The following is a 13,033-nucleotide window of genomic DNA, read 5'->3' on the forward strand; positions in this document are numbered from 1 at the left end:
CAGGCTTAGAGTGCGGAGAACAGCACGTGCAAAGGCCCAGAGCAGGCAGAAGATGAGGCGCAGACTTTTCTCTTCCCTCGAGCTAGTGGGGCTGCATTTGCAGGAGGACGGCTCATCACTATTACGGAGACGTCAGATGAGCATTTTCCCGTCCCCTTCGTAATAGGCTCCAAGCTCTTATGGCCCTAGCGTCACAGAGTTCCTTCTAATGTCTCTCCCAATTTCTTCTGTTCAGTGTAAAGATGTTTCCTTCTGGTTTTGTTCTCAGTGGGGAAGAAATATATCTGGTTCTTATTATTCCTAAAACAGCTCGTTATTTAACTATTCTGTTGAGTTCACCCTGGACTCCTTGGTCTTGGAGCTGAATAAAACAGGCTCACCATTTTTTGTTTTTAAACCAGAGGAAGAAAACATCTCGAGATCATTATAACCCTCGCATTTTATAGGTGGGAAGACCAAGTCTTGGCCCCAGGAGTTTGCTTATGACCCTATGTGTCCTAAAGAGAGACGCCGGACTCATCCTGTTACGGGGTTGGGGAGCGGCTCCCAGAGAGTCAGCCATTTTATTTTCTATACAATTTCAGGGGTGACTTCAGCGCATGTTTCCCCAGGTGCTTCCCTTACCCCACTGGACTGGTACTTCTGAGTGCCCGGTAACGTGCCGAAGCCCTCTGTTGAGCCACGGGCCATTTTGGATCACCTGGCAGTCCTGGCCGGGCCAGACCGTGTGCTAGGACTGCGTTGTCTTGCTGACTGATGAACTGGTCTGCGATAATGAGGTCCTCATTTCCTGCCATTGATCGCCACCCTTTGGGGATGAGCTTGATACGGCAAGGGCCTATCAACAAGGAGATAACAGAGCTGTGTACCTTGAAAAGTCCTTCTGTAGAGACCAGCTTAGCCCAACCTTCTGATAGGGCCGGTGGGAAGCATGGAGGCCTGGAGAGGACGAGGGGCTGACGCAGAGTCACCCAGCAAGGTGTCGGCAGGGCTGAGATGGGCACGCAGGTTTCCCGATTCTCCACCCAGTTACCTCTGTTTCGCGGTGAGAATATTGTCTGGACCAAATTAAGAGCCCCTCCCCCTAGGGGTATTAACCATTGACATTCAGAACTAGTGACCTGCAAAAAAATGAAGGGCTTTAAGGAAGCATCCCCTGTCTCCCTGGGCTCAGCCTTTTACTGGTGTCACTGTTCACCGGGGGTCCTGTTAGAGCCTTGCTGAGCATGAAACAAGCGGGATGGCCTGCAATCGCTGATAACCGTTTGTGGTGGTCTCTCCCTGCCACAAATAGGCGTATTAGTTGTTCAAGCACATTCACTGTTGGTTGCTTCATCTTTTCTCTGAAAGTGTGGGTTCACTCAGTAGGCAGGCGTGGTGGGTAGGACCTGAGCTTTTTCTCTAGAACTCTAGCTGGAGGCATTAACTGCCATGTCTGCTCCTAGGCTGTCACCTCCCGTATGTAGTTCCTCCAGCCTCAGACCAGCTTCCTCCTAAGTGTCGTCACCAGAGGGAAGTTGATTGTCTCTGCAGTTGCCCTAATGGAGACCCTAGCAGGTGCAGAGCTCTGGGGAGAGGGAGATCAAAGCCACTCAGTGGGGTTGCCTAGGCAGGGGCTGCCCCCCATTCACAGTCCACCTCTCTGCACCCGACGTTCAAAATTGCGACACCAGGAGCCTTTGTGCAGCATGTTTGCCTGGCGTTGTGGGCGTGTGGCTAATTCTGTACCACAGCTGCTCTGTCTGTTTCTTCGGGGGGTGAGGCCCTGGGACGGGGCGGTCGGGCACAAAGAGCCTCTGTGGCCTGTGAATGGAGCAGCTTCCTGGCGTGGCCGTGTGGGAGCAAAGCCTCTTGCTCAGTGTCTCGCCTCCATGAGCATCCAGTGAGAGGGGCTCGCAGTGGAGCCTCAGTCCTCCCACCTGAGCTCCTGCCTACTCCCCAGGGCTCAGGTTGATCACATCCATCTGATTTGATGGCATTAGCCCAGAGAACTTTGAGACCCTACCGGACTCTCCAGGACCATCTGCCCACCCGGCTGTCCTAGTAACCTGTGCTACTAACCGCAGCCCCGTCTGCTGTCACCACCAGCTGTTCCCAAACATCTGGCTCCATGGCACGCCCTACATGTGTGGCCATGTGTTCTCAATGCTTTCATTGGGCTGCATTTCCTAGAGTGTGGGTTTTCTCAAACCCCAGGAACAAAGCTCGCATGTTTCTGAGCTCCTGGGGTGCCCTCGCTGCCCCCGGGCCTTCTGTGTCATCCCCACCCGATAGTCACAGACAGAAAACAGGAGTCTCGGCTATACGCCCCCCGTCCCTTCGTGCCCGAGCCGCAGGGTGCCAATTCTACGTGCAGATGGACCTCTGCTTCAGAGCTTTTCTGGTCCCTTGTGAAAAGAGTAGTTGGAGGGAAAACAAATGACTGATTATCCCAGGAAGGAAGGAAATTGAGGGCCCTGCATCCCCTCCTCCAAACAGAAGAGGCACCCGAACCCACTTGTTCATGTCCAAACTCAGCTGCGCTTCTGCACGCAGACCAGTGGATGGGGGTGGTCCCTCTGGAGTTCTGTTTTCGGTCTCACTGCGGCCGGGAATGTCCAAGTGCCATAGCCTTTGGCCTGTGCTGGGCAGAGCCTTTGTCCTCATGGCTGATTCCTGGGTGGACCCTGTCTGTGGGTTCAGCCACAGGATCCATTCTCAGTTCTGACGGGAATGGAGGGGGCAGGGTGGGTAGGGGCTGGGTTGACACACAGTGCAGCCCCTCACATGTTGGCTGCTATTAGATCGAGGGGTGAAACTGGACAGTGAGGGTGGAGGCCACTTTGTAATGAGGACAGCAAAGATGAGAGAAGCTCAGAGAGCTGGCCTCCATGATCAAGGGGGTCTGCACTGGGGGGCATGAGACCCGCTCTGCTCCCAGCTCTGCCGTTACTTGTCTGTGGCTGCAGGTGTGTGTGAATCACGGTGTGCGGCCACCTTCACGTGCCTTCTGGGCCGGTGGTGTGTTTTCCCCGGGGAGGGGGTTTGGGTTTTCCAGAGGCTTAGCTGTATCCCCCAACTGAACACTGTCATCTGGTTGGTCTCGATGGTCTCTCCCAGTTGTTGGGACTCTGTCATTTCTCTTTTGGTGGGCAACAGGGATCTTAGAAGAAAACATAGCAGGAACATTTTAGAAAAAGAATGAGTAGCCACAGGTTAATATGGATTTGTCTGGACTGATCTGTCTGTACCGTTGCCACCGGAAATTGCCCTCCTGATCTACTTGGAGCTCCCCTCCAGGCTACGCTGGGTGCTGTGCCAAGCACGTTGGCCTCTGGGTGAGATATAGGCATCTGCCTGTCCCCATTTTACAGACTAATACATGGAGGGAGAGAGAGGTTAAGAAATCTGTCCTTGTTGGGACTTGAACTCAGGACACTTGACTCCAGGGTCTGATTTTAACATGGTCAAGTCAGACTTGGAGTCCTGAGTGTATATTTGGGTGCCTTGTATGAAGGGTGTTGGGTGTTGATTAATTGGATTTCCCTTAACAGAAGACCTGAGTCTTGGAGAGGGCTCACAGGGGACATAAAAGTGGTCTTTATGTTTTTGAGAGATTGTCACGTGAATGTCTCTAGAAGGTTCCAGGGAGGGAGTTATCTGTCCGTGATCTTCTAGCCCCCAAAAGATCTAGTTGGTTGTTTAAGGAGCACAGTGAGTTCTCAAAGCTGGGAAAAGTTAGGCTTGAATATCTCCGAGAGTCCTTCAGGATAGAATAATTGGTGTTTCTACACAGCTTGTTCACTGCAGCTGAATCCTTTTGTCTTTGTGCATCTGACGATGACAAACACATCTCTTATTGTCCTTGATCCAAGTTTTGTAACTGGACTTCTGTCCGTGAAGCTTGCCACAGATCTTGCCCGATGCGTACGCTCATCGACAAGCAAAGCTGGCAGCCATCATGCCGTTGGGGGAAGACCCTCCCCGAAAGAGCAGACATGGTTCCAATGCCCCCACACCTGCAGCAGGGTCGCTGGAGCAGGGCCGGAGAGCGAGGGCTCCAGGGAGCGCTGTCTCATCAGGCTGACAGCCTCCGAGGCCGCAAATACTTTGCCACCGAGTTTGCATGCCACGGAGAATCAGACTTCCTAACCCATTCGCATCTGCTGCTCTTTTCTTTAGACCTATTCAGGCCTGTTCTGTGTGGTCATCAATCCTTATAAGAACCTGCCTATCTACTCGGAAGAGATCGTGGACATGTACAAGGGCAAGAAGAGGCACGAGATGCCCCCTCACATCTACGCCATCACCGACACTGCCTACAGGAGTATGATGCAAGGTGAGTGGCCTTCCCTGTGGCTGTCTTCACCTGCAGCCTGCTCGAGGCCTTCCTGGTCGGTGCCCGCTCGCTGGTCACAGCGATCCAGTGGCTGGATCCGGGCTAATGTGCACTGCGGGAAGTGACCGCGGGGTCCCTAAGCCGTCGTGTGAGTCAACGCCAGAGGCTGGCAAAGGACTTGTTTAGAGACGCTTTCATTGTTTTCCCAGTTTCTCATTCTTGTCAAGAGCTCCTGCACCGGTCCTCTCATTTCTGGGCCCCTTCTTCTACTACTAGTTACTCCCTTTCCTCCTTGGTTTTCACCTCTTTCTGGTTTCTCTACAGTCCGGAAACACGCTTGAGTTTTTCCAATTGGAAAAAACAGACACAGACTTTCCTGAATTCTGCCCCCCACTCTAGCTCGTCTCTGCTCTCTCTGCCCTGTCACAGTGGAGCTTTCTAGAGGAAGTATCTGTGCATGTCTGGCCCCACTACTTCTCCAGACTGTCCCACAAAGGTCACCCTCACTTCCGTGTTGGCGAAATCCATTGTACTCATGAGTTGTTCATTTTACTTAATCTCTCCCCAGCATTGGACAATCTCGACCACTCCCTTTCGAAAGCCCTTCCTTCCCGTGAGGTCTGCTTCCCCTAATCTCTGTCCTCCCCATCTACGCGGTTCTCTCCTGTTACTCCCCCTCCCCCACACATTGGTGCTGCTCGAGGTCTTGTCCGCTCACTCCAGTATTCTTCTGGGTGGTGGTCCCATCTACTCAAATGGCTTTAGCATCACTTTCTTGCTGAGGCCCGACACACTGTCACCTGATCACTTGCTCCCAACTGCCGTTTCTCCATCCACTCTTTCATCTAAGCCTGGAACCTGGCTCATCTTATGTTCTCTCTCTTTTTCCTCACCCCTTTTCCAAAGCCAGTCAGCACTTTCTATAGATTTTTCTCTCTTCATATTCCTGATCCTCTTATCCCCATGGCCCCACCTTACTTAGTTCAGGCTGCCACAATTTTTTGTCTGCATGATTGCTGTGGTCTCTTTATCTTCACTCTTAATAGACCCCTCCCTCTATGTCTCCACCAGACGGTCATCTTTCTAGAAGACAAATCTGATCAAATCCCTGTTCAAAATCTTGAAAAATCTTGAGAAGATGCCTCATTGCCTCAAAGATAACACTCAAACCCTCTGGTTGCCCATAGTGACCTTTGTAACTGGCCTCCTGCCTCCTCTCCAACTTCCCAGCTACATGGACCTCCTACGTCTCTAACTGGCCTTTCTGCTTCAAACCACGCACCTGCTCCATCTGCCTGCAATGACTGGCAAGTCCCTACTCTTTTAAAGTTAAAGACACAACTGAAGCAACACCGCCCTTCAGGGAGGATCTCTGAGCTAGATTTGCATCGGAGCCCTGGTGATATTTTATTCAAATATTTGTTTTTCTCTCCTAGACATTAGCAGGGCTCACGTTGCCTTTATAGTCTCAGAACTTAGCCAGGCACCTGGCATATGGTGCCATTTCCTGTAATTTGGAGTCTAGCCTGACTTCCAGGCAGGGCTATATTCTCACATCTTCTATTGATAGTGGTTTTTCATGTCCTATTCCATGTGTATTCTTTCCTTCTGTAAACTTTATAATCAATCTAGGCGGTGATGGTAATGAATTTTGTTGTATTAACTACCTTGTCTCTGGTTTAGTGGTTTAAAATGGCAGCATGTGGGTCTGTCTTGTACCATACATATAATGCTGTGGAGAAGGTGTTTCATTGCCAAGCTTGATGAAGTATGTAGGATGTACAGGTTCCGCCTAGCCTTTGGGTTACGTTCACGTCTATCAAAATTCCTTGAAGCCAGCCAGCCTTCTAGTTTTAAAGTAGGAAGCCTTTTTCAAAGTGCTAACTCAAGAACTCTGGTGGAAGGACATTCTGTGAGATTCCAGAAGAGCCTGTCCTATCTCTGGTGGTTCTGAGTCAGTTTTCTCCTGACTCTCTTAATTGACCAAATGCAAGATGTGCATCCTGGAGTCATCTTGAGCTCTGCCCTGCTGAATCAGGGCATGCTCCCAACATTTGGGTGGTGGCCTTGAACGAGCGGGCTTTCTTCTCTCTTAGGTGAGCTGTTACGAGAAGAATAAATGGCAGCGATGCAAAGCACGGCACCAGGAGTTGTTAGAACTGGACTTCATATTGAGGGGCAAAAGTTAGCTCTGTGGGTTGGAGATAATTGGAAAAATAAAAATAAAAGGAATATGCAGAGGGCTAGAGCTTTCCTCTGTGTGGACCAGGAGGTGTTGGCCGTAACAGAATGGCCTTGGTAGCAACCAAGGAGCTGCCCTAAATTATGAGGGCAAGTGAGCGGGTCTTTTCATCTGGTGGACACCAGGGGTAGGAAATTCATTTGCAGGCATGGTGGCCTAAGGTCCTGGTGCTTCTTTCTAACGTTCTGTGCAGGTGCTGGGTCCATGTACTTTCTAATCCCCAGTCTGAGAGGTTTTCACTCGCATTCAGCGTAATGTTGGACTTATGGCAGCTCTTTACCTCCCATGTTGACTGACTGAGGATATTTGCAACCCCCCTCTCGTCGTACACAGTTGACCTGCAAAGCAGTTAGCAACAGCTGTCTCGTTCTTGGGGCAGGAGGAAGTTAACTAACAGAAGTTGCCCCTGTTGTGACAAGATGGTTCACTAGTAAAGAAAGTTCCTGATAGGAGTCCTTGGTTCTCGCCTTGGGCAGGTTTCAGCAGTGGAGCCTCAGGGTCACAGGCTGTTAGGACGAGCTCCCCTCTTAGCACACGCGGCCCCCATGGCTTGGCGGCTGGGGGCGGGGGGACAGGTTTGTTCACTCACATCTTAAAAGGTACAACCAGACAGTTCCTTTTCTGCTTTTTCTGTAAACAAGAAGTAGAAAAAGATTTCTTCCCTGAGCTGACTGGCTTATGACATACTAACATTCTGGCAAATAGGGAAGTTGGTGGCTTTGGGGACTTTTATGAAATGAGTTTTTGACCCTTCTGAGGGACCTCCCTTTGTCTTTCATCTCTTAAATGTTCTGGTTTATCCGTAAGTCCTGATTTACGCCTGTTGTCCTGGAGTTAGTATTACTAGTACCCTCTTTCAATTTCAGAACCATTCTGGTTTGGATGATAAATTATGTGGTTACTCTGTGTAGGTCAGGGTTTCTCAGATTTGACACTAGTTACATTTCAGGTCAGATAATTCTCTCTTGGGGGGCATGGTACTTGTCCTTTACATTGTAGGATGCTAAGCAGCATCCTGGCCGCTACCCGCTACATGCCAGCCCACCCTCCCTCTCCACTTGTGACAGCCAAAAATGTCCCCAGACACTGCTGCCACATGTTCTCTGGGGGGCACAGTTGCTCCCACTTGAGAACCACCGGACTACGTTGCAGATTGGTTTTACTCTGAGTGCTGACTCCCATCCCTCAGTAGTGGCCTGTCTAGCCCTGTCCTGTGTTGGTAAGGATCTCAGTGCCAAGGAATGCTGGGATAGATTAGTGCTGTCTGCCATGGGCACAGGATGGGGCATGGCAGCGTATGGTGCCCTGGATTAGGCCAGGGAGATAAGAGATAGAAAGTGCTAGAATACCAAGAGTTCTAGTACATTATCCTGGCACTGGAGGCCCTGGCAATCCAGATGGGGAGACGGGACATTTGTTCACAGAGATCTGTGGCCGTAGCTACCGTGTTTCCCCGAAAATAAGACCTAGCCAGACCCGGTCTTATATTACAGTTATACCTCAGTTTCCGAACGTCTCTGTAGACGAACATTTCGGTTTACGAACGCCCGTAAACCCGGAAGTAAACGCTTCGGTTTTCAAACACGCCTCAGAAGTCGAACATGTCACGCGGCTTCCGCCGAGTGCAAGATCCTGAGGTCTAGCTGTCGGCTGTTTTCGAACGTTTCAGAACTCGAATGGTCTTCCGGAACAGATTACGTTCGAAAACCGAGGGACCACTGTATATTGTATAAGACCCGGTCTTATATTATATTAAAATAAGACCAGGTTTTCTATTAATTTTTGCTCCAAAAGACACATTAGAGCTGATTGTCCGGCTCAGTCTTATTTTCGGGGAAATACAGTATGTAACAAGACTAGTTGCTACCTACACCTGGCGCCAACACAACTGCAGCAGGTGTCTTGGGAGTTCAGAGGTGAAGGTGTGGCCACTGAGGCCCGGGCTGGCCGGAAAGGTACCGTGGTGGTCAGATCCTGTGGAAAGGCTGGCAAGTGTGTGTCAATAAGTGGTTACAGTGCAGCCCAGTTGTACCCGGCAGTTTTGTTTGTTGTTTTAATCCTCAGCCTTGGGTTTAATTAAAGTTGCGGTGACATAGTTGGTTCACCCTCCCAACCTTGGCTTTCCCGTTTGGTTAATTTGTTGTCATGGCCGTTAATGGGTCTTCCTGTCTTGGGGATTGAACTGATTCTTAGGATTCTGTAACGTGCTGAAGGCTTTGAATTGTCTGATGCCAGGAGGCTGAGAGACCATAAACTCTGTGGTTGTCCCTTCTAGGTAAACATCAGCCCTAGTGGGGAACAGGGATTGTCCAGGGCCAGTACGAGGGGCTGCCTGTGGAATGTGGGGGAAGCAGCACATGGGCTGTAAAAGGTGTGACTGGGCCGCCAAGTGACGCTCCTGGCTTCCTGCGGGGCCAGGCCTTCGGGGTCTCCCTCTGGGGATAAGAAAGTGTATGTTCTTATAGAAATGGCCAGTTATAAAATTTGACTTGCGCCCACTTATCTTTGGAGTAAGAGCAAGAAAGAAAAACACTCTTCTGTGTTAATTAGTTAGAATGCCAGGTTTGGTTCACTTTCAGTGGCTTTCTGGTATTTTAATGAGCTCCCAGGCTTCTGGGGGCGTGGCAGCAGGGCCTGCTTCCTTCCAGGCCTTAACGCACCCAAGAGCTATTTAACCCTTAGCTCTGTGCTAATCCTACCTCTGCTTCTCAGCGGAAGCGGCACCAGAAGTGGTTGTCCCCGCGCAGTTGCTCAAAGTGCCCCCGTGAGTGTCCACATGCCTCTCCGTGGTTGCCTAACCCTTTTGGGTAAACAAGGAAGGGTAGAATTTTCGCACTATCTTCACATCTGAGTATGACCCTTCTAATTCACAGGGAAAGGGACAGGCCCAGAAATGTTAACGGACTTGGCCCGAGGCCTGAAGAGAGCGCCTGCAACCAGGGTCTCCTGACCCGCCCTGGTGCCCATCCCCCACGGGTGCTGTTCTGTTGCCCCTCGTTTCTCTCCTGGTGTGTGGGGAGGAATTCTGCCTGGCCCTCTGGTGTGGAGGAGAAGAGGCCCTCCTTCCCCTCTCTCCACATTCTTCCTGCCCTGGTGCTCCGGTGGAGCTGTCTGCTTTCCAAGGTCTTTGCGAGAAAAAGTGCTGTGTTGGTGAGAGCCTGGGAAATGCTTCGAGGGTACAGTAAAGCATGACTTTGAGCAGACTCACCCGGCCAGGCGGCTGAGGAAGCCACAGATGTGATGACTCCACTTAGGCAGGAATGTGCCAGCCAGGAGGCTCGGGCCCTGCCAGTGAGCCCGACCAGCCGTCGGCTCACAAAGGCCCGCTGTCTGCAGGGAGGTCTAGCCGGGCCGTTCGCCCATGTGCAGGGGAGGTCACGTCGGCTCCCCCCGAGGGCTGTGCTCTGTGCCCGCACGTGGTACCCGTGGAGCTGAGTACCTATTTGCTAGTCGTAACCCAGTCTGGAGGAGGGTCAAGGGCCAGTCTGGAGAATCAGGTAAATAAACTTCAAGAAGAGAGTGAGCGTCCAGGATACAGGGGCACCCCACGTAGCCTTGAGGGTACTGGATAGCGATGGGCTTTGATAATGACATAGCCTTCTGTGATACGTCACCAAAAAGGGTCTTAGCTTTAGGAAGAAACTGGCCGTGTGAACAGGAAGTGTGGGGTGGAGAATAGAGCACGGGATTTGGGCTGGACTTGAATCGGAGTCTGGCTCTGTCACTTCCGATCGTGACCGGGGTCCGACAAGTCCACTTACTCTGACTGGGCTTTGTTTTCTCATCTACCTCCTGGGCTTAATGAAACGTACTTGGCTAGGTTATTATAAGAATGAAACAAGGTGCCTGGCCTGTGTAAGTGCCCCTGAGAAGGTAGCAAGAGGAGTCCGACAATGCAGGTTCTGAATTGTCCCCGTCTGCAAATCACGTGTTCCTTCAGTCCACGCTCCCACTGCTCATGAAGGTGATAACCAGACGCTTCCTCCGGCGGGCCTCTGACTCTCCTCAGAGAGCGTCCTCTGAGAGACTTCAGGCTCTGGGTAGCAGCACGCACAGGAAGTGACTTGTCAAAGCTGCCTTCCCTGCAGCGACCACGTAAGACACAAGCGTGTGCCAGCAGATACGGTCTCCAACTTGTCTGATCTTGTCCACGGACCCGGAGCGGGCAGCGGGAGGCCTTTGGGTCGACGTGGCCTCGGTGGGGCTGTAGGAGAATGTCGTGCGTGCTCTGGAGATGATTCTTAGCGTTACTGGACAGCGTCCTCTGTTGATAGACTGGTAGGGAAACAGAGGCTCTGTGACAAGCAGCCCCAGACCCACCCCCCAAACACCAGAGCCTGGATCAGGAGGCGCTTTCCGAGGGCTGACCCAGGAGGCTGTTTGTCATGCCGCCCAGAAGGCAAGACCAGCCCCCGGAATGCGGCTGCTTAATTATAATGCGGTCATGCTTGTCAGTCTCATTTCTATAAAATGGTTTTTCTAGAAGAGGAATTTGTGCTTAATGGATCCTTTTCAAGAATTCAGCTTTGGGCTTGTTTTTTTGGTTTTGTTTTTAATTCAACCCAACAGGCCTACTGTGCTTTTCTCTGGGCCGGCAGAAGTGGGAGATAAGAAAGAAGTGCCCTCTTAGAACCCAAGAGGGGGTGGTTTGGGGGTGGTTGAAAACTTGGCCCATGTCTCTTGTTACTGCTCCCCCAAAACAAACAACAAAAACTCACCTGCGAAGTGTAATGACTGAGCTGCTCTGGGCTTTCAACCTCCCGGATGCGTTCCTCTCGCGGCCTGGTGCACGCTGCTTACCGGCCCATGTTTCCTGTTCTCTCAAGTACTGGCTCTGAGACGCGAGGATTGTCATGTGTGTGGGATGTCAGGGCTGCCTTTGGAGAACAGGGTCGCTTTCCTCCCTCTGTCTGATTTCTGGAACTCAGATGAGATAAAAAATAAATCCCTGAAACTAAAGAGAGAAAAGAGAGCTGAAAGTTGCAGGGGTAAAAGTCAGGATTCTGTAAGTGGCTTCTGTAAAATTCTTCTAGTCTTGACCAAAGCTCTGGCCCCGTGTCCCTCTTTGTAATAAACTCTGAGGGCTCAAGGTGTTCTTTTGACAGACGAGCAGTGCTGGTTGAGGCTTAGGCTGTCATTCCAACCGGGCTTTGTGACTCTTGATGAAGATCTGGTTTCTCAAGCCGGGTCACAGATACAGTAGAGCGGAGGTCTAAGCTGAAAACCAAGAAAGGAAGCCATGCGTTCTCCGGGAGCAAATTCTGGCTAAAAGTCGCTAACACGCCTTTCGTTTCATTTGATTGCCCCTTCTCCAAGGCAACTGGAGCCCCTGGCTTCTTCAGGAAGCATCTTCATGTGCCAATATTGTTCATCTAGAGTGAAAGTTCCTGCTATTCTCCAGCAACTTTGACCCAACTCGTCAAAGGGGCATTTGCAAAGCCCATTATTCTGTTTGCAGGGCTCCAGCGGAAGCCAAGTTTGTCCTGAGCTTGCCTGGCCGTGTCCGTCTCCTTCCCTGTTCCCTGGCCGGTTGTCCTCCCCTCCTGCCTCCCCTTTCTCCCTGACTGAGAGCCCAGCCCTCTGCAGACCTGTGATCCCAGCCTTAGTCCTCTCTGCGTGGGACTCAGCCAGGGTGCCTCCTGTCTTGTCTTTTCCCCAAGGGGAATGTTGAAGAGCTGGGCAGAACTGACCTCAGGGTATCAGGTCCCTCCCCGCGTCCTGGTGGCATTTGCTGTGGGCCATCAGCTCTCACGGAGGGTTTGAATTTCCCTCCACCCTGACAAACCTGTCAGAGCTGCCTCAGCAGCATCCCCACACAGAGAACATTCTCGCTCCTGGCCCCGCCCATGGGAAAGGTGGATAAACAACCAGCCATGGTTTCTGGCAGGTTTGCCTGTGCCCTGGGCGCTCACCGGTGTGAGCTGCTGGATGCATTTTGGCTGGGAGACATTGGGGCCTCGTTTGCCCTCCGACATAATGAAAGCTAAGATCAGTCCTTTGGGCTTCTTTCTAATTATCAAGGGTGCCTGTTGGGGAGGTCTGCCCGTTCTCTGCCTCCTGTAACTGGGGCCTTGGGCCTCCTCAGCAGAGTTTAGACCACAGCCCTACCTGCAGGAGCGCGTGGGTGGAGGCGCTGGGCCAAGTCCGGCTGGCTTCTGGCTTGGGTTGCCGCCGACTGAGCGTCTCCCTGTGCACGGCCTGCCTTGTGCCTTGGAGAGAACGTTACTGGTGACCACGTTGTGTGCTGGGGCGGGGGGGCAGGCTGCCTGCCAGCAGCTTCATGACACAGGCCCCTGAGGCCCAGCATCCACCTACAGCCTCTGCTAACACGGAACATTATTTTGTACCTGCTTTTTCTCACCTCCCTGCTTTCCAAGTGCTTGTAACCCAAGCTCGTGAATTGGGCTGGCTTTGGAGAAAGGAGCAGACAGCTTGTAAGGCCCCGTGTGACACTGTGGGTGTGGATGCCCGTT

The 13,033-nt window shown here is 51.7% G+C and overlaps 1 protein-coding gene across 3 annotated transcripts in view; it reads left to right on the top strand.

Annotated features, from left to right (window-relative positions):
- Positions 1–13,033, top strand: part of MYH9 (myosin heavy chain 9) — an 89,760-nt gene that overhangs the window by 31,246 nt on the left and 45,481 nt on the right. For all 3 annotated transcript variants that reach the window (XM_033118732.1, XM_033118729.1, XM_033118730.1), the window contains exon 3: positions 4,162–4,318. In XM_033118732.1, the coding sequence (XP_032974623.1) occupies positions 4,162–4,318 (157 nt within the window). The remainder of the gene's footprint in view (positions 1–4,161; positions 4,319–13,033) is intronic.

The sequence above is a fragment of the Rhinolophus ferrumequinum genome, chromosome 10, assembly GCF_004115265.2.
Source record: "Rhinolophus ferrumequinum isolate MPI-CBG mRhiFer1 chromosome 10, mRhiFer1_v1.p, whole genome shotgun sequence".
Classification (NCBI taxonomy): Eukaryota; Metazoa; Chordata; class Mammalia; order Chiroptera; family Rhinolophidae; genus Rhinolophus; species Rhinolophus ferrumequinum.